The sequence below is a fragment of the Saccostrea cucullata genome, unplaced genomic scaffold (assembly GCF_032062105.1).
Source record: "Saccostrea cucullata isolate Sc308-1 unplaced genomic scaffold, CSIRO_AGI_Scuc_v1 ctg1488, whole genome shotgun sequence".
In the NCBI taxonomy this organism is placed as follows: Eukaryota; Metazoa; Mollusca; class Bivalvia; order Ostreida; family Ostreidae; genus Saccostrea; species Saccostrea cuccullata.
In genome coordinates, this window is record NW_026925779.1 from 1 (window position 1) to 22,272 (window position 22,272).

Genomic DNA, 22,272 nt, shown 5'->3' on the forward strand with positions numbered 1-22,272 from the left:
AAACACTGCTGATATTTTCTTGACTTGGGCAGAAAAAGAAAACATTGCTGAGTACTGTAGATCCTGGAATTATCGGAGAGGAGAGGATGAAGTTTGCTGTTGGTTGTTGCCAGAAAAAAATGAGGAGCTTTTAGAAAAACTTGGAGAAGATATTTTCATGCACCAAACGATGGAGGACCAGTCATTTAATGAAGCTGTATTTAGAAAACGTAAGTCTATTTTCAGCTCACCTGAACTAGTTACTTTCATAAAATTTAACAAGAGAAGTTTTTGGCTAATGAATAATATGTATATTATTAGGGCCCCGCTTGGCGGGTGCCCTATAATAATCAGTCTGTCCGTCCGTCTAGCTGTCCGTCCGTCCGTCCGTCCGAAATCTCTTGTCCGGAGCATATCTTCTCTCTCATTGGCCCAATGATGCAATCTGGCTCATACTTCACCCACAGAGTGTCTTTGGGTAATCTGTGTGAAGTGACCTTGAACCATGTTTCTTGGTCAAAGTTCAAGGTCATAGCAGAATTATATGAAAAACCTTGATCGGAGCATATCTTACCTCTCCTTGACCCAATCTGGCTCATACTTGACCCACAGAGTGCTTTTGGGTAACCGATGTGCAGTGATTTTGAACTATGTTTCTAGGTCAAAGGTCAAAGTTATAGCAGAATTACATGAAAAATCCTTGTCCGGAACAAATCTTCTCTCTCCTTGGCCCAATCTGGCTCATACTTCACCCACAGAGTGCCATTGGTAAACCGATGTGCAGTGACTTTGAACCATGTTTCTAGGTCAAAGGTCAAGGTCATAGGAGAATTACATGAAAAATGCTTGTCCGGAGCATATCTTCTCTCTCCTTGGCCCAATATGGCTCATACTTCACCCATGGAGTGCCTTTGGGTAACTGGTGTGCAGTGACTTTGAACCATGTTTCTAGGTCAAAGGTCAAGGTCAAAGCCGAATTATATGAAAAATTCTTGTCCAGAGCATATCTTATCTCTCCTTGGCCCAAACTGGCTCATACTTCACTCACAGAGTTCCTTTGGGTTACCGGTGTGCAGTGACCTTGGTCGAAGTTTCTAGGTCATGGTCAGAATTAGCCTCTCTGTTTTAAATCTTTGTTTTGTGCAAAATTTTTCCCCTTAATTCCAGTAAATTTATATAACTGGGGATACAAGATAACTTGGATATACATGTATATCTGTAAATTTGCCATGTCCGTGAAGTTGTACTAAATGACTTTTACTGTAGTACACAAATGTTCCTCTTCAAAATGAACCCTTTTAAACTACCTTACATTTTCATGTTCATTGTTGAAAGCGGGGCCCTTTGAGATGGCCACCATCTCAATGATATCTAGTTTGTCCGTGATTTCATCAATAACTTAACTTTCAGATCTTTTTATTTTCTTTTAATCCTTTACATTGATGTTTCAAGTCAAACACGATAAACACTCAGCTCACCTGAACCATTCATGTTTGAAGAATGGTTAGAGTCCTAGGCCTTTTGTCATCTGTAGACTGTACTCATGGGATCTCTTTTTTAGAATTTAATTAAACTTAGATGAAATCACTGTTGGGTAATTTGAGAAATGATACATTTAAGAATTTGCAAAACTTATGCATTTTTTAAAGACAGTTTATATGCAACTATTGATTCACGGTTTAATTAGTCAGAATGCAATGCTTGTCACATTTAAAACTTTGTCAAATAAGTATGCAATTCAGTTTGTGTTACATCAAATTTTAGCATGTTATTATGTTGCATGTATTGGCCTATGGTCATTGCTAGACAAACAGACCTATGTTTTAAGAAGAATAATGCTGAGTATTGTTTTATCAGTAAAGGTATCCTAATTTAATTAAGATAAAAATGTTAACCTTTCTTTTCTACTTTTATATTTAATTGCCGCACTGATAAGGGAAAAAAAAATCTCCATGATAGAAGGTTATTTTTATGATTGTTTATAATCATTTGTTTGACTCCGTCACAGCTTTGTAATGTTAGAGTTTTGTCATTATAGTTGGAATACCAATGCAGATTATCCTAAGGGGAGACAAATCAGTGACGAATTTCATTGAGAATTTAAAGAAAGGGAAGACAACCATGTACCACGCCTCTGGGATGATAATAGGGTGTGCTGGAAGTGGGAAAACAACATTGTTAGAGAGACTGAAGGGCATTGACTTGGAGAAAATAAAGAAAAATATCAGGTCAACTAGAGGAGTCGATATCCACACAGATGTGTTTGATGTGAAAGAAAGCATCCAAGGTATTTTTAGCTCACCTTAGCTGAAGGTTTAAGTGAGCTTTTCTGATCAAATTTGGTCCATCGTCCGTCTAGCTGTCTGTCCATCTGTAAACTTTTCACATTTTCGACTTCTCCGCAATAGCGACTCAGCCAATGTTAACCAAACTTGGTACTAAGCATCCTTAGGTGAAGAGAAATTTCAATTGTGAAATTGACGGGCCAAGTTACCATACAAGGGGAGATAATCAAGAAAAGACAAAATAGGGTGGGTCATTAAAAAATCTTCTTCTCAAGAACCACAATGCAAAAAAAGCTGAAACTTATGTGGAAGCACCACCTCCCCCCTCTACCCCTATTTGTCTGCTTGTAAAGTAGGGTGTTTAATAGCGATGAGGGTGTCCTCCTATCCACCTTTCCATCAGTCCGTCTATTACATTTTGGGGTATCCATCTCATATCTACAACTCCTCATTACCACTTAACCACTGAATAAAAATCTGTACCACAGGCACTTAATAAAACTAATGAAACTTTCATAGAATCTTTGTTTAATATATAGAGAAATTTTAAACCTTCTCTGAATGGACACAAGTTTCTGGTTTCTTAATGCAAAACAAAGAAACTACCATTATATTGGTGGTACCAGGCATCTCGTATTTGCAACTCCACCTGTACAACTTAATAAAGTCAAATGACAATTTCACATGATATTTATACCCCCGCAAACAAAGTTTTTTTGGGGGTATATAGGAATCACCTTGTCCGTCCGTCTGCCTGTCTGTTCAATCGTGACCGGTCCATATCATATCTTTCCACACTCTAAGTCATGATGAAACATTTTGGTAGGAAAAATTTCATAATTTGTTCTCCATCTTTCTTATGGATCTTGGTAGGTTCTCATTTCACACGGAGATTGCCCATGACCTAAGAGTATGTCATGACCTTGACCGGAAGTCATTTTGGGAAGTTCAAGGTCACTGGAAGAAAAATTTCATAATTCATGTTCGGTCCATATCTTTCTTATGGATAAACTTGGTAGGTTCTCATTTCAAACAAAGATTGCCCATGACCTAAGGGTGTGTCATGACCTTGACCCAAGGTCATTTGGGGAAGTCCAAGATCACTGGAAGAAAAATTTTATAATTTGTGTCCGGTACATATCTTTCTTATGGATAAACTTGGTAGGTTTTCATTTCACACAAAGATTGCCCATGACCTAAGACTGTGTCATAACCTTGACTTGAGATCATTTAGGTAAGTTCAAGGTTAATTAATGGAAGAAAAAATTCAAAATTTTGTGTCCAGTCCATATCTCTCTTATGGATAAACTTGGTAGGTTCTCATTTCACACAAAGATTGCCCATGACCTAAATGTGTGTCATGACCTTGACTCAAGGTCATTTTGGGAAGTTGAAGGTCACTGGAAGAAAAATTTCATAATTGTGTCTGGTACATATCTTTCTTATGGATAAACTTGGTAGGTTCTCATTTTACACAAAGATTGCCCATGACCCAAGGGTGTGTCATGACCTTGATCCAAGGTCATTAGGGAAAATTAATTGTCACTGAAAAAAGTAATAATTCCTGTTTGAAACATATCTTTATTTTGAAAAAACTTACTTCTGAAAAACCTAGCGGGGGTATTTTGTCCCGTTTGGACAGTTCTAGTTACTACATACTATCATTGCGTATCTCTTTCTTTATGTTAAGATTGGACAGATATTTGGTTTTTCAATAGTAAAACAGACATCACCATTATACTCATATGGAACCAGTGGATATCATTTTGTGAGCTAAATACTCTCAGTACCTCTAGATTTTATTAGGTCACCTGAGTAAACTCAGGCTAATGATGGCCATTTGTGCGGTTGCTAATTTTTTTTGGGCCAAAACTCGTCTTGACCAATCAGTGTCAAATTTTGCGATAACCTTTGAACATTTTCAGCTTCTTCTCTGCAACCACTGAATCAATTTCAACCAAATTTGCCACAAAGCATCTATGGGTGAAGGGGAACAAAAATTGTGAATTTCATGAACCCTGCCCCCCAGGGGCCTGAGGGGTAGGGCCAAAACCACTAAAATTACTGCAATCTTTAAAAATCTTCTTCTTTACTACTGGGCATCAAGCAATCAAACTGGTTGCATGATTGTAATCAGCAATGAGGCTTCTACCAAAATTGTGAAATTCATGGCCCGGGGGTCAGGGGTTCTAGTGCTAGGGCGGGGCTAAATAAGTAGGTAGTGAAAATGCATTATTTCTTTGAAAATCTTCTTCTCTGCTCCTGGGTATTAAATAAGCTAAGTGCCTAGTTATGTTGACAAGAATGCCTCTACCAATATTGTGAAATTTAAGGCCCCAGGATTAGGGGTTCTGGTATTAGGGGGGGGGGCTCTATTGATTATATAGTGAAAACACATGAATTCTTTGAAAATCTTCTCGGCACCTGGGTATAAAATAAACTAAGTGCAAAGTTATAATGAGCAAGAGAGCCTCTACCAAAATTGTGAATTTTATGGCCCCAGGGTCAAGGGTTCTAGTGCTGGGGGGGGGGGGGGGTGCAGATTGGATTATGTAGTTAAAATACACGAATTCTTTCAAAATCTTCTTCTGTGCTCCTGGGTATTAAATAAACTAACTAAGTGCGTAGTTATGATGAACAAGAGTGCCTCAACCAAAATTGTGAATTTTATGACCCCAGGGACAGGAGTTCTGGTGTTAGGGTAGGGCTCTATTGATTATGTAATGAAAATACAGCAATTCTTTGAAAATCTTCTTCATTGCTACTGGGTATTAAATAAACTAAGTGCATAATTCTGATGTGCAAGAGTGCCTCTACCAAAATTATGAATTTTTTGGCCCCAGGGTCAGAGGTTTTGGTGTTAGGGCGGGGCTCTATAGATTATGTAGTGAAATTCATTAAAACTTTAAAAATTTTCTTTTCTGCTCTAGGGTATTAAGCAGATGAACTACCTTTATAGTTATTATCTACAAGGGCCCTAATCTTCCAGAATTGTGAATTTCAAGGCCCCAGGGTCAGGGGTAATAGGATGCATACTACAGGGGGGAGGGGTTCACTTATATACTGAAAATGAATGAATGATTTGAAATCTGCTCCTTGGTATTAATCAAATATCAAGGCCTAAGGGTCAGGGGTTCATGTGTAGTAGGGGCACTACTGATTATTGCTGAATAAAATTGATTAGTTGAAATGCATTTTTTGTTCCCCTACCTTGTGTATGGGTATTGAGTAAACAAACTTAGCAACTGCTAAGTGTATTATTATGATGAATTAAATTTAATCACTGGAAAGTTGTTGCATAATGCTCAGGTGACCTATAAGGCCCATGGGCCTCTTGTTAGCTTTTCTGAGCCAAAGGCTCAAAGAGCTAATGCTATGGCCATTTGTGCGGTGTGCGTTAACTTTTTAGAATATGGGCCAAAACTCAAGAACCCCTTGACCAATCAGTGTCAAATTTTTCAGGATATCCTTGGCCCAAGGGCTACCCTTTATATTAAAATAAGGGTTGGGACCCTTAAACAAGGGGAGATAATCAGGAAAACAAAACCAAAAGTACTGGTTGCTAAAAAATCTTCTCCATAACCACTAGGCAGATTTTCACCAAACTTACATACAAGGATCAGGATATGCTGAAGATTAAAAATTGTTCAAGGCATGACCCTGGGGCAAAGGGAATGGTCTCAAGGTCACTTAAAAGTTTACCTAAATTTACAAATAATAAAAAAGTATATATTTTGCTTACTATTAAGACTAGGATCATAAAATCTTGTAAGTTGATGCACTTCAGGACTTCACATCATGTTAACTCAAAAGTAGGTCACGGTCACTTACTTTTTAAATTTTTTAAGCATTTGTTTTCAAATTAATTTGAAGGCATATTTCGGGCACTTTAAGGCCTATGATCATCGAACTTTGTCAGTTGCTGCATGCGTCCTTGAACAACGTCAACCAAAAAGTAAGTCACCATGGCCTACTTTTTGAAATTTATGACTAATTCTTTTTATAACATTTAATCCAATTATTTCAGACACTGAGAGGTTTAGAATCATTAAATCTTGTAAATTGATGCATCTTTGGACCTTAAAACATGTTTATGAAAAAGTAGGTCACTGTGACCTACTTTTTGAATTTTGAAGGCACTTGTTTTTGAATTGTTTAAAAGGCATATTTTGATTACCTTCAAACCTAGTATCATCAAACTTGATGTATATTGTGATTTTGAAAAATTTCGACCAAAATATAGGTCATGGTGACCTAGTTGCAACATTTTATGGTTATATTTTAGTATCTTATGTATTTATTGGCTTAGAATAATCAATTTTTCTGGTTGATGCATCTTGAGTTTTCGGAGAATGGTGTCCAAAAAGAAGGTCACTGTGACCTACTTTTGACATTTTATGGCTTTATTTAAGTATCTACAGTACTAAATGGCTTAGAATCATCAAACTTTGTAAGCTGATGCATCTTGGGTTTTCGGAGAATGATGTCCAAAAAGTAGGTCACTGTGACCTACTTTTGACATTTTATGGCTTTATTTAAGTATCTTAAGTATTTATCAGCTTAGAATCATCAAAACTTTGTGAGTTGGTGCGTCTTAGGTTTTTGGAGAGTGACGACCCAAAAATAGGTCATGGTGACCTACTTTTAACATTTTATAGCTTTATTTAAGTATATTTGGTCTTTATTGGCTCAGAATTATCAAACTTTGTAAGTTGATTCATCTTGGGTTTTCGGAGAATGATGTCCAAAAAGTAGGTCATGGTGACGTATTTTTTGACATTTTATGGCTTTATTTAAGTATCTATGATACTAACTGGTTTAATTTTGTTTGCTGATGCATCTTTGTTTGCTGATTTTCAAGGAATGTAGACAAAAAAGTAGGTCACGGTGATCTACTTTTTAAACATCTCAAATACTAATTGGCTTAGAATCTTCAATCTTTGTTTATTAATGCATCTTGAGTCCTCAAAAAACTTCAATCTTAATATAGGTCATTGTGATGTACCGGTATTTATGGTTTTTATAGCTTTATAATTAAAAAAAATTCAGTCCTAATTGACTAAGAATCATTAAACTTTGTCAGTTGATGCAACTTGGGTCTTAGGATACTTAGGGTTAGAGGCTTCAAATAGAAGTGATAGATTGTACAATTTATCAGAAGAGCGATTCAAGGCCCTTGGGCCTCTTGTTTCTAGAGTTGTAGATTTATTTAAAGTAGAATAAATGTCTATTTGCATAAAGTATAGGGGCAGCAAAGTGAGACGGTGTTAAATGTGCATGAATTTTTATTTACAGCAAATTCTTCAAGCCAAAAACAACGCTTCAAACTTAAACTTGATAAAATAGATCTGCACCAGAGTGTTCCTGAATCTCATTCAAAAAATGCAGCCGATGATGAGGGAATGCAGGAAAAGATGGAACCAGAAGATGATGAGGGCAGTATGACTGAAGCATCAAGCAGTGGACAGATATCACATGATGATATCGACATTAACCCTACCTCATCCCCTGAACCACAGGGGGCCACATCACCAGAAAATGTAGCAGAAGTTATGAAGGAAAGAAAAGATATTCGTCATAGTCCAGAAATTTCTGGAAATTTACAGATAGGTGCAGATGATATTTCAGAAGATCCAGATAAAAAAATAACCATGACTGACTTTGCAGGACAGTGTTCATATTATGCCTCACACCAGATTTTTTTGAGTCCCCGGGCGTTCTTCATTCTGGTGCTGAATATGGAGAAGAAGTTTGATGATAAGGTTGGAGAAGAAGTGTGTTGTCAGGAAGGCTCTGTTTATGGGGGATGGACACACAGAGGTAGTATTTTAATTATTACATGTATGACCTAAACGCAACACCGCATCAGATCAAAATTTATTGCATTGATAAATGTTCTTGACATATTAAAAAGGAAATAATTAAATTTTTCATATTTTCAGAAACTATCTGCCCCATTGAGTTTTCAACCTTTAGAATTTAGAAACTTTTATCAAGTTCTATTGCTATCTATTTTGGTCCTGCGTCTTCAATCGTATGTAAACATTTGAACATTTTTTAGCTTCTCCTCTGAAACCACTGGACTAATTTTAACCAAATTTGGTATACAGGATCTATTCGTGAAGGAAAACAAAAATTGTGAATTTTATGGTCCCCGCCACCCTGGGGCCTGAGGGGTTGGGCAAAAACCACCAAAATTATTGCAATATTTAAAAATCTCGTTTACTCCTGGACATCAAGCAGGCAAACTGTTAGCATGAATGTAATGAGCATTGAGTCCTCTACCAAAATTGTGAAATTCATGGTCACAGGGTCAGGGGTTCTGGTGTTAGGGCGGGCGTTAGTATTGATTAATAATTTAGTGAAAATGCATTATTTCTTTGAAAATTTTCTCCTCCTCTTCTGGGTCTTAAATAAACTAAGCACATAGTTATGATGAGCAAGAGTGCCTCTTCCAAAATCAAAAATTTTATGGCCCAGGGTCAGGGATTCAGGTGTTAGGGTGGGGGTCTATTGATTAAATAGTGAACATGCATTGTTTCTTTGAAAATTTTCTTTGCTTCTTGGTATTAAATAAACTAAGTTCATAATTATGATAACCAAGTGTGCAACTTCATAAATTGTGAATTTTATGGCCCAAGGATCAAGGGTTCTGGTATTAGAGTGGGGCACTATTGATCATATAGTAAAAATGCATTTATTAATTCTATGAAAATCTTTTCCTTTCCTCCTGGGTTTTATGCCAAAAATATTTATGATGAAGAAAGGTGCATATAGTAAAATGGTTATTTTTTTATGCCCCCTGGGTTGGGGGGTGCATAGTCTGAAAATAAAATAATGCTTTGAAACCTGCTCCTTAGTATAACTGTATTAATTAATTAATTAATCAATTAATGTATTTAATGTAATTAATGTATTAATTAATTAATTAATTAACCAATTTATGATAAAATTTGGAAATATGTGACCCTAGGGTTGTGGTTTCTTTGAGGTGAAGTGCACAACTGGTTATAAAGTGAAAGTGTATTTTCTCTTTGTTACTCTGATCTGCCTCTGGGTATTAAGCAAATAGAGTAAGCATTCTAGGTTTATAATTTTGATAAGCAATGGCGCCTCTTTCAAAATTGAGAATTGTGACAGTGAATTTCATGGCCTATGCGGTAAAACGCTTACCAATTTTAATTGTTTGAAAGTTGTTACACAATACTCAGGTGACCTATAAGGCCCGTGGGCCTGTTGTATCCTAAGGAGATTGATTTTTTTTATTTGTTTGCCCTTCTGTGCAGCTTAATGAAGGCAATAAGTTTGTTATATGTACGCCCCGCCTTGTAAATGGCTTTAACATATAGAGTTTCTCATTTCCTGAAATCTATCTCAAAGAAAACTCTAACAGTTGAATATGTCTTTGTTTTTCAGATTATCTAGAATTTTGGATGAAGTCCATTCATCAATATGGCAGTGATAAGGCTCCTGTCATCCTGGTTGGTACACATAGTGAGAACAAAACAGAAAAGGTATCATTGTTAAATACTGTTATTTATTGTGTACTCAGATATATTACTTTGTCATGGTTTTTCTAATTTGTAAATATTCAATGTACTGTAGAAGTACTTTTTTCCACGTGGTATTCATTTACGCTATGTATGCGGTCACAGGTTTTTTCGCGGAAATTTGTCCGTGCATACTTATGATAAATGTAAGGCATGTAGTGTCTACCCGTGGATTAATCAAAATAGAGATTCCGCGGAATATGACCTCGTGGAAAAAAGTATGTTTACCGTAAAAATAACAGGTACACATATGTTTCATAAACTCTATGGGACCAAAACATTGACAATCATTGTATGATTATGAATATTATTTTACTATGAATGATTTGTTAGCACAAAATAAGATAAGGAATTCGTTTTCGTTAGGAAAAAGAATTATTTTTCCGAGAAGTATGGAAGACTCTTTACATGAAGAAGAAGTCTTTGAAAAAACATATTGATGTGAAACGGCGATTTGCGGTCGGATTCCATGACAATGAAAGCATTGAAAAACTAAAGCTGTCCATCGCTGATGTCGTGTGCAAGCTTGATCACTGGGGTGAAGAGCTTCCACAGTCATGGGCTATGTTTGAAACATTCTTTCAGGAAAAGAAATTTCGCAAAATTTTGAGCAGGGTTGAACTTCAGTCTTTCAATGAAACATTGCCAGAGGGAATAAAGCTCCATACTATTGAAGATATGGATGCCATGCTGCAGTTCTTCCACGACATCAGAGAAATTATACACTTCAATCACCAGTTCCTCAATGGAGTTATTATCCTCGATGTTCAATGGTTTGCAGATGCATTTAGAAATGTCATTACAGATAAAAACCATGCCGAAGAAGATTTATTTGATTTTGCCTCAGAATGGGACAAATTCAATGAAACTGGAGAATTAGATGAAGCACTACTATGTGCCATATGGAGAATGAACAACAATGGTTACCTTGAGCACAAAGAGGATATCATGATGTACATGGAGAAGTTAGGACTCTTAGCTAAAATGAGCGACAAAACATGGTATGTTCCGTGTATGAACAGGATGCAATTTCCAGTGGACTGCTTCTCATCATACCCTGCCTCCTCCATCCTTTGCTACACGTTTGATATTCTTCCTGTGGAAATTTTCCATCGCCTTGTAGCAACATGCATGCAGATTCCGTGGGAGATTTTTTCAGATGAAGAAAGAGGATGCATTTCCAACAAAGTCAGATTTCCAGGTTGCATTCAAATGCAAATCTACTGGTTTTTGTGACAGTAAAGAAAGCGCAGTAATAAGTGAGTCTAAGTTTATCAAAGAAACTTTTCAGTGTCCATCCTGTCCGGCAAACAAAAAGCACCGTATCATCACAGAAGATATTAAAAAATTTTGGGAACAGGTAATTCCTCTGAAATACATGATACTACATCAATACAGAAAACATATATTTGGCAAATGTAAACCAATTTATCAACTCTGATAATTTCTTTTGAATGATTATATGACATTTAGATCCTTTTAAGTCATAGCAACATTCAAATTTATATGTAACATTTAATTAAAAATATGTTTTATTTCTTAGTTATTATGCGCCCGGATCGATAGATCCCGAGCGTATATTGTTTTTGTCCTGTCTGTTTGTCTGTTTGTCTGCTTATCTGTTTGTCTGTTTGTCTGTTGTCAACTTTAACCTTGGCCATAACTTTTGAACAATAAGAGATAGAGACTTCATATTTGGTATGCATACTCCACTAATAAAGTCCTTTCAGGTCAATGACCTTGTGACCTTGACTGTGACCTATATGCTAAAAATAGCTTTTTCCACTGTTTGTCATAACTTTTTTACCATAGGAGAGGGACTTCATATTTGGTATGCATACTCCACTAGTAAATCCCTTTCAGTTGACAACAAGGTCAATGATCTTGTGACCTTGACTGTGACCAATATGCTAAAAAAAGCTTTTTACACTTTTGGCCATAACTTTTGAACCATAGGAGATAGGATCTCCATATTTGGGATGCATACTCCACTGATTAAATTCTTTCAAATGACACCATGGTCAATGACCTTGTGACCTTGACTGTGACCTATATTCTAAAAATAGCTTTTTTACACTTTTTGCCATAACTTTTGAACCATAGGAGATAGGAACTTCATATTTGGGATGCATACTCCACTGATTAAGTTCTTTCAAATGACACCATGGTCAATGACCTTGACTGTGACCTATATGCTAAAAATAGCTTTTTACACTTTTGGCCATAACTTTTAAACCATAGGAGATAGGGACTTCGTATTTGGGATGCATACTCCACTGATTAAGTTCTTTCAAATGACACCACGGTCAATGACTTTGTGACCTTGACTGTGACCAATATGCTAAAAGTAGATTTTTTGAACTTTATTGCCGCCGGGCGCATAGTGTTTCACAAACACATCTTGTTTAATATGCTTCATTTAAAATCGCTTAGTAACATTAAGTAAATGAGGTGAAATCTTGTTTCAGACCAAACCAAGTAATACCAGCACTTTGACAGCTTCTGGACAAGATCTTGGCGGCCGCACTAGATTTGCCAAACTTGGAATGGCAATAAACGATGTGTTAAATCAGATATACAGAGATATACTAGAGATGGAGGTCCCCCCTTTCCTAATTTACAACAAGGTGAAAGCATCATCAATTTATAAAAGATTGCGCCCCGAGCAGGAATACCTCTTACAAAATCCTCAACAATCAGGATATAAGACTTTTGATATTTCATTGACATACACACTGATCAGAAACATTTGTTCAAAGATCCCGAAACCGACAAAAGGAAAATGGGGAGAGGAGCCTGCAGCAGGAGAAGTGACCGTGGGTGATGATATCGAGAGAATTAGGTCAATCCGGAACAGTTTGACTGCACATGTGAGCTCAGCCTCCACCCCTCAGACAGAATTCAATGACACCTGGTCGACAATGTCAGACATCTGCAAAAGACTTGAAACCTTCACTGGAAAAAAATACTTGGATAAGCTTGAAAATATTCAAAAACTACACATAAAGGAGGAAGATGAAGATACTTTTAAAAAAATGAAAGAAATGTGGGAGAAAATCAAATTTAATATACAAGAATTCGAATCCATGTTCAAACCTTACATAGATGCTACAAATTAAGATAACCAATCTTTGAATGCGGAGAGAAATGTTTGAATCATAACGTACAAACTGGTCGACATTTTCAGATATCTGCCAAAATTTGAAAATATCACTGTAAGCGGGTTACAGTGAAACCAATACTGTCGGATTTTTAAGAAACAAAGCTTGAAAGCAAAGATGCTACAAATTAGGGGTATTACTCGTAAATCGTTTAACTACGTGAATGTGTATATCGTTAAAGTAGTCTGAATTCATTATCGAATACTGCAGTGATTTTTTTTTGTAGGATCTGATATGTAAACCTGAGATTCATCATAATATTCTTATCCCAATTCTGGGGCAACTGATTACAATGAATTTATCGTTTTTTAACGATGAAAACATAATGAAAATAGATTACATTTAGCTTTTATGATATTAAGGATAAAATTAACTTTTGAACAAGTTAGCATAGATTTGATTTAGCGCATTTCAGATTATTCTTAAATATGTATACATGTGCAAGACATATAGCATTGTACTTATGTAAGCAGAAGTTTCTTCCCTGCAAAAGCACTGAAACGAATACACAGCCAAATGTAAATATATACATTTACAGTGCTACAATATCATGAATGGAGGTCAAAATTCAAAGAGAGGCACATAAAAGTCACATTTCAAAATATATCAGAATGCAAAAGAATGTATTTTCAAAACTGTGTACTCAATTAGTGTGGTATGTCAATTACACGTGTAACTGTAGAAGTGTAGAACATCTTATGATGCATTAGAGTACGTATGTACTCATTTTAAAATCTTACATTTTCATTTGAATGCGAATATTTCAATTTATTGTTCACAAGATTTTGAAATCTAGAATGTAAACTACTGCAATACAGTAATTATAGTTTTTAGCTCACCTGAGCCGAAGACTCAAGTGAGCTTTTCTGATCACATTTTGTCCGTCGACCGTCTGTCCGTCGGTCTGTCCGTCCATCCATAAACTTTTCATATTTTCGACTTCTTCTCAAGAACCACTGGGCCAATTTTGACCAAACTTGGTACAAAGCATCCTTGGGTAAAGGAAAATATAATTTGTTAAAGAAATGGGCCAAGTCCTGTCACAAGGGGATATAATCAAGAAAAGCCAAAAATAGGGTGGGGTCATTGAAAAATCTTCTTCTCAAGAACCACTGGGCCAGAAAAGCTGAAATTTATGTGGAAGCATCCTGGGGTAGTGTAGATTCTAAATTGTTCAATTCATGACCCCCGGGGAAGGGCGGGGCCACTATGGGGAATCAAAGTTTTACATAGAAATATATAGGTAGAATCTATGAATATCTTCTTCTACAGAACCACTGGGCCAGAAAAGCTGAAACATATGTGGAAGCATCCTGGGGTAGTGTAGATTCTAAATTGTTCAAATCATGACCCCCCCCCCCCCCCAGGGGGAAGGGTGGGGCCACTATGGGGAATCAAAGTTTTACATAGAAATATATAGGAAAAATCTTTGAAAATCTTCTTCTCAAGAACTACTGGGCCAGAAAAGCTGGAAGTTATTTGAAAGCATCCTGGGGTAGTGTAGATTTTAAATTGATCAGATCATGACCCCCGGGGGAAGGGAGGGGCCACTATGGGGAATCAAAGTTTTACATAGAAATATATAGTAAAAAGAAAATCTTCTTCTCAAGAACCACTGATCCAGAAAAGTTGAAACTTATGTGGAAGCATCCTGGGGTAGTGTAGATTCTAAATTGTTCAAATCATGACCCCCAGGGGAAGGGCGGGGCCACAATGGTGAATCAAAGTTTTACATAGAAAAATATATAGGAAAAATCTTTGAAAATCTTCTTCCAAAGAACCACTGGGCCAGAAAAGCTGAAACTTATGTGAAGGAACCTGGGGTAGTATAGATTTCAAAATGTCTAAATTATGATCAGTGAGGTAGGGTGGGGATGCATTATGTATAACAAGAAAGAAATCTGGTAAAGAACAGAATGGTCAAAGCTTTTCAGGTGAGCGATGTGGCCCATGGGCCTCTTTTCCTTTATGTGTTGTATTGCCTACGCAATGTTCATTTTTTTTGCTCCGCCATGAGTATGGCCGGGGCAAATAGTGTTTGTCATGTTCGTCTTCCGTCTGTCCTTCCGTCACACTTTACATATGGCTCTGTTTAATGCTCAGTTATAAAGAAATTAACCAAGATAAAATTATTTTCATCAAACTTCAAATGCTGATAGATATCGATTGGCACTATGCACCTGCATCAACATTATTTTACGTTGACATTTACTTTGACCCTCAACTCACTTTTCTTATTTTAGTGTTTAGTTCAGTATTTAACATACCATTCCAGATGGTGTTATCAAACTTCACATGCTGATACATACTGATGAGAGCTATTCAGTTGCATCAATATTTTTTTTTACCTTGACCTGACTTTTCCTGAACTAGTGAGATACTTCATCTGCTGATACATACTGATGTTAGCAATTCAACAACTTTTTTTTACCTTGACCTTCTTTTTTACCTTGACCTCACTTTTATAAAATTGTGTTAAAGTAAATTTTGAAAAAAAACCATTCATAATATTTATTTCAACTTCATATGTTTATGCATACTGATGAGATGTACTCAACTGCATATTCATTTTGACCTTGACCTTTCTTGACCTCACTTTTCCTAAATTAGTGTCATACTTCTTATAGTGATACATACCTATGTAAGCAAATCAACTGCATCAACATTTTTGACTTTCAACTTTCATTTGACATTGACCTCACTTTTATCAAAGGTCAGTTTTTAGCTCACCTGAGCTGAAAGCTCAAGTGAGCTTTTCTGATCACCCGGTGTCCGTCGTCCGTCCGTCCGTCCGTCCGTCTGTAAACTTTTCACATTTTCAACTTCTTCTCAAGAACCACTGGGCCAATTTTAACCAAACTTGGTACAAAGCATCCTTGGGTGAAAGGAAATTTAAATTGTTAAAATCAAGGGCCAAGACCCCTTCCAAGGGGAGATAATCAAGAAAATACGAAAATATGGTGGGGTCATTAAAAAATCTTCTTCTCAAGAACCACTGGGCCAGAAAAGCTGAAATTTATGTGGAAGCATCCTGGGGTAGTGTAGATATTAAATTGTTAATATCATGACCCCCGTGGGTAGGACATGGCTGCAATAGGGAATCCAAGTTTTACATAGAAATATATAGAACAAATAATTAAAAATCTTCTTCTCAAGAACCACTGGATCAGAAAAGCTTAAACTTATGTGGAAGCATCCTTGGGTAGTGTAGATATTAAATTGTAAAAATCATGACCCCCGGGGGTAGGGCGGGACCACAATAGGGAATCCAAGTTTTACATAGAAATATATAGAACAAATCTTTAAAAATCTTCTTCTCAAGAACCACTGGGCCAGGAAAGCTGAAACTTATGTGGGAGCATCCTCTGGTAGTGTAGATATTAAATTGTAAAAATAATGACCCCCGGGGGTAGGACGGGGCCACAATAGGGAATCCAAGTTTTACATAGAAATATATAGAACAAATCTTTAAAAATCTTCTTCTCAAGAACCACTTGACCAGGAGAGCTGAAACTTATGTGGGAGCATCCTTGGGTAGTGTAGATATTAAATTGTTAAAATCATGACCCCCGGGGGTAGGGCGGGGCCACAATAGGGAATCCAAGTTTTACATAGAAATATATAGAACAAATCTTTAAAAATCTTCTTCTCAAGAACCACTGGGTCAGGAGAGCTGAAACTTATGTGGAAGCATCCTTGGGTAGTGTAGATATTAAGTTGTAAAAATCTTGACCCCCGGGGGTAGGGCGGGGCCACAATAGGGAATCCAAGTTTTACATAGAAATATATAGAACAAATCTTTAAAAATCTTCTTCTCAAGAACTACTGGGCCAGGAAAGCTAAAACTTTTGTGGAAGCATCCTGGGGTAGTGTACATATTAAATTTTTAATATGACCCCCGGGGGTAGGGCATGGCTACAATAGGGAATCCAAGTTTTACATAGAAATATATAGAACAAATCTTTAAAAATCTTCTTCTCAAGAACCACTGGGTCAGGAGAGCTGAAACATATGTGGGAGCATCCTTTGGTAGTGTAAATATTAAATTGTAAAAATCATGACCCCCGGGGGTAGGGCGGGGCCACAGTAGGGTTTTACATAAAAATATATAGAACAAATCTTTAAAAGTCTCCTTCTCAAGAACCACTGGATCAGGAAAGCTGAAATTTATGTGGAAGCATCCTGGGGTAGTGTAGATATTAAACTGTAAAAATTATGACCCCCAAGGGTAGGGCGGGGCCACAATAGGGAATCCAAGTTTTACATAGAAATATATAGAACAAATCTTTAAAAATCTTCTTTTCAAGAACCACTGGGCCAGGAAAGCTGAAACTTATGTGGAAGCATCCTTGGGTAGTGTAGATATTAAATTGTAAAAATCATGACCCCCGGGGGTAGGGCGGGACCACAATAGGGAATCCAAGTTTTACATAGAAATATATAGAACAAATCTTTAAAAATCTTCTTCTCAAGAACCACTTGGCCAGGAAAGCTGAAACATATGTGGGAGCATCCTTTGGTAGTGTAGATATTAAATTGCTAAAATCATGACCCTCGGGCGTAGGGCGGGGCCACAATGGGGAATCCAAGTTTTACATAAAAATATATATAGAACAAATCTTTTAAAAAGATCTGCATCACCCAAGTTACTCAGGTGAGCAATGTGGCCCATGGGCCTCTTGTTAAGGCAAAAAATCATAATATTTTTTTTTCAACTTTAATGCTGATACATACTATTGAGAGCTTTTCAATTCCTTCAAAATTTGTTTGATCTTGGCCTCACTTTTCGGAAATTGGTGTCAAACTTCATACACTGATACATTATGATGTAAGAAATTCAACTGCATCACTTTTCAAAATATTTTGATCAAATTTTATACACTAATACACATTTCCATGCTGCATTATTAATAAATCCTCGGCGGGGCATTCATGTTCTATGGACAGATTTCTTGTTTATTTAAGGAAGATGATTTTTTCCATGATGTGTATGATTTTTCCATTATGTGTTCCGCCGAAACATGGCTGAAAATTGCCGAGTCGGCGTTAAACTATATGAATATACAACCTGTTATGTGTAATGACAGGCCCGTGTCATTCTAAAGTTGTTTTGTGGAGTAATGGAACCAACTATATTCCAAAACCTGCACAATCACTTTTGCTATAACTCCAACAAAAATCACTACGCTGAACTATAGATTAATACTATATTTCATGGTATCAAAGTAAGAACTTTGTAACTTTGATTTACACGTACCACAGTAAAACCTTTCGAACTTTGACTTGCAATAGTAAATGTCTTTTAAACTTTGATAAACTAAAGTCACTTTGAAAACTTTTGAACTTTAAATTTCTTTAGTTAAAACTTTGAAACTTTGATTCACTATATTAAAAATGTCAATCAATAGAAACATATGAGTCAGACATTATTGAAAGTTATTGGCGATAATGAAAAATTTTGCATCATATTCTGTAACATTTCTAAAGAATTTGTGTGTGTGTGACATATAAATCCTTAAATTTAACTTATAATTATAATTATGGTATAAATGTCACAAGGAATACACACGTGAAATATATATGAAAGCCATAGCCTCAACCATTCAAACGATATAGGCAAGGTTATAGTATTTCGGTACAAACAGACAGACAGGTTTATATACTCCTGGATCCTCGATCATTGGGGTATAAAAGTGGATCAACTAAAGAAATAAGTTTGTAGTCTGAAAATCTCCCTACTGTACACTTTTTATTAGGCTAGAATTAAACTATGCGTCCTTTCTGTGGGATCAATGTAATGTAGGTGATAGTAAAATTACAATCATGTTCTACTAAAACTTTTCACAGGCCTAACTCTATTAGATTTCAAATATGCACTCTCACTGGATCGGTAGCTTGCATGAAAGAAGATAAAAATCTAGAATAACTATAAAGTAAAGGATTTACCATAACCAATTTCCTGATTACATGATAGATCTACCAAATCTGTGTTGTTATTCATCAAATAACAGTACGGAAAATCCATTAATTACACCATACCGAAGTGCAGATATCAAATCTTTAAGTCAATTGTTATTGACAAATGCAATTCATTAATTCTTATAGTAAGAAATTACTCCCCATTATTTTTTTGTTCAACATCAATTATCGCTCCCCTAAGCTGAAAGCAAGCTTTCTGGTTGCCTGTCTGCCCATCTGTCTGTCTAGCAGTGTGTCCGTCTGTAAACCTTTCAGAATTTTACTTCTTCTTAAGAACCACTGATTCAATTTTAACCAAAGCATCATTGGATAAAGGGGAGATGTTTGTTGAAATAAGGAGTTAAGCTCCCTTCCAAGGGGAGATAATCAAGTGGGGTCATCAAAAAAATTCTCAAGAACCCTGGGGCAGTACGCGAAAACGTTTGTGAAAGCATCGTTATGTAGTGTAGAATCTTAATTGGTAAAATTATGACCCCGGGATGGAGGGTGGGGCCACAATAGGGAATTAAAATTTCACAATGAATTATTTAAGAAAAATCTTTTCAAGAACTACAGGGTCAGAAATACTGAAACTTCCTGGGTTGGTGTAGATTCTAAATTGTTCAAATGATGACCCCGGGGTTTGGGCGGGGCCACAATGAATAATACAAAGAACAAGGCGGGCAGAATGCCTATAGTGTCAGATATTGAGAAATCATATTCACTATGTGAATTGAGTAATTAATTTAGCTTCTAATTATTGAAAGTTTTGAAATTATGAGGAAAAAAAACTTTTTGAGAGAAAAAAATCTCGTAAAAAATGTTTCTTTCATGAAATTATTAGATGGTATTCGTGTGATTCGAACCCTAGCAATAAAAATCCGACGTATCAATAGCATTCTGCTTTGAGATTAACGCATTAACTACTATGCTACACCACTCGTGGTGATTTTCATTTTTGTTCCTTTTAGTGTGTGTAAGCTTTTTCATAGGCAAATATTTTCAGTCTTTGTGAGATTTTTGTAAATTGTAGACATTTTACAAAAAGTATACTTTAATATTAGATGAAATATCAAATAAAATCTGGATTTAATTGAGATTAAAATTTTCACTTCTTATCTGTCGCACTATATGCACTTTGCCCGCCTTATTCACCCATCTTCTTTACATTAAAATATACAGCAAAAATCTTTAAAACTCTTTTTCTCAAAAACTACTTAGCCAGAAAAAACTAACTGGGTCATAGTAGGTATTAGGGGGGGAGGGGGGTCATATGAGGAACAACAAAGCAAAAACTACTCAGGTAAGCGTTGTGATCCATAGGCATCTTGTTTACATTAAACCATTGTCATTTTATTACCTTAGTTAACTTGGAATTCCACGCTTGAAACATATTATATACAAGGCTTTGTCACATTTGGTTGATGTAGTAATTACATATTACAATCTCTATACGACTTGTGTAATATCTATTGAACGTATCCTAATAATATTGAATGTTTGTCTCCCTGATTATTATGTTTTTCCGTGTTTATTCATACTTTTGAAAATATATACATAAATATGTTTGAAATAATACGTATGTAGGGAATTGGCGTAGTCATTTTATAGCTTGTAAAGTTTGATAACAATAAAACAGGTTAAATGTTATCAATTTGCTGTAGAACTGAATGTAGTTGTGTATCAATTGATTTTATTAAAAGAAATTCATCTTTTCTTATTAAAGTTTTAATTCATTTATTTAATTTTATACATACATGTTTTGTCTTTTATCATATACATGTGAAATGATGACAAAAGAATCTTTGGCGCGAATAAATATACATTGTTAGAAACAATTTTTTTGGAATAAAATTTCGTTAATTTGTCATATAAAAAGGTTTGCTTGCATTTCATTGTTTGAAAAGTAACCATAAATATCAAATGTATAATTATTCATATAAAAATCGTGTTAAATGTAATTGCTTTGCTAATTTTAACTAACAAAAATGAGCGAAATTAAATCCCCAATGGATATTCCTGCTTTTACAGTAAATGAGGAACATCTCATTAGAAAATAAAAATCTCAAGTTTTCTTTATAGCTCTTCTGAGCCAAAGGCTTAAAGAGTTAATGCTTTGGCCATTTTTGTGGTGTGCGTCATGCGGTGTGCGTAAACGTTTTAGAATATGGAGCATAACTCAAGAACCCCTAGGCCAATCACTGTCAAATTTGTCACAAGGTATCCTTGGCCTTAAGGCTATAATTTATACTAAAACTAAAGGTGGGACCCTGAAACAAGAGGATATACATGTAATCAGGAAAATAAACCAAAAGTACTGGTTGCTAAAAAATCTTCTCCAGGACGACATCAAACTTACATGCAAGGGTAAGAATATGTTGAAGATTAAAAATTGTTCAAGGCATAACCCTGAGTCAAAGGGTGTGGTCTCAAGATCACTTCAAAGTTGACCAAAATTTACACTTTATTGCTTGCAATAAAGACTAGGATCATCAAATCTTGTAAGTTGTGGGACTTCACATCATTTTAAAAGAAAAGTAGGTCACGGTGACCTCCTTTTAAGTTTTAGGGGATTTCGTTTTCCAATTGATTTAGAGGCATATTTTGGACACTTGAAGGTCTATGATCATAGAAATTTGTCAGTTGATGCATCTTGGGTTCTTGAACAAAGTCAACTTATATCAAAGTAGGTTACTGTGATCCACTTTTTTAATTTCATGGCTAGTCTTTTCTAAAACATTTAATCCCATTTTTTCAGACACTGAGAAGTTTAGAATCCCCAAATCTTGTAAGTTAATACATTTCGGGGTCTACAAACGTTTGAAATAAAAAAAAGAGGTCACCATGAGTATTTTATAGCTTATAGTTTATGCATCTTGGGATACTTAGAGTTAGAGGCTTCAAAGAGAAGTGATAGATTATACAATTTATCAGAAGAGCGATTCAAGGCCCTTAAACCTTTTGTCTGATTTATGTATATCTGGCTTCTGTTGATGTATGTTGTCTGTTGTCTCTTGACGACTTTTTCGCAATTTCAAATTCTTTCTTAGAAGTACTACTCTAATTTCAGTAGAACAAAACATTGGGTAAATGAGATTCAAATTTGTTAAGATGAAGAGCCACATCCTTTTTAATGGGGGTAACAATAACGAATTAGTATTTACTAGCATCGGCTAAAATACTACTGGGCTGGCATAGTCTGGATTCGAATTTGTTCAAAACATAGGCGCTGATGGTACATTGGCAGTACAATAAGAAATCAAGAATTAACACTGAGATATATATTTTGTAAATACTATTACTCTTCTCGAGAACAACGGAATATATATGGTATACGGT

The 22,272-nt window shown here is 35.8% G+C and overlaps 1 protein-coding gene across 1 annotated transcript; it reads left to right on the plus strand.

The window, feature by feature from the left end:
• The first annotated feature begins 6 nt into the window (after positions 1-6).
• Positions 7-13,208, plus strand: LOC134269803 (uncharacterized). Its single transcript, XM_062752011.1, has 7 exons — positions 7-209; positions 2,018-2,266; positions 7,560-8,084; positions 9,681-9,778; positions 10,181-11,002; positions 12,283-12,737; positions 13,202-13,208. The coding sequence occupies exons 1-7, from the start codon at positions 158-160 to the stop codon at positions 13,206-13,208; spliced, it is 2,208 nt and encodes a 735-aa protein (XP_062607995.1). The 5' UTR covers positions 7-157.
• Positions 13,209-22,272: the final 9,064 nt, after the last annotated feature.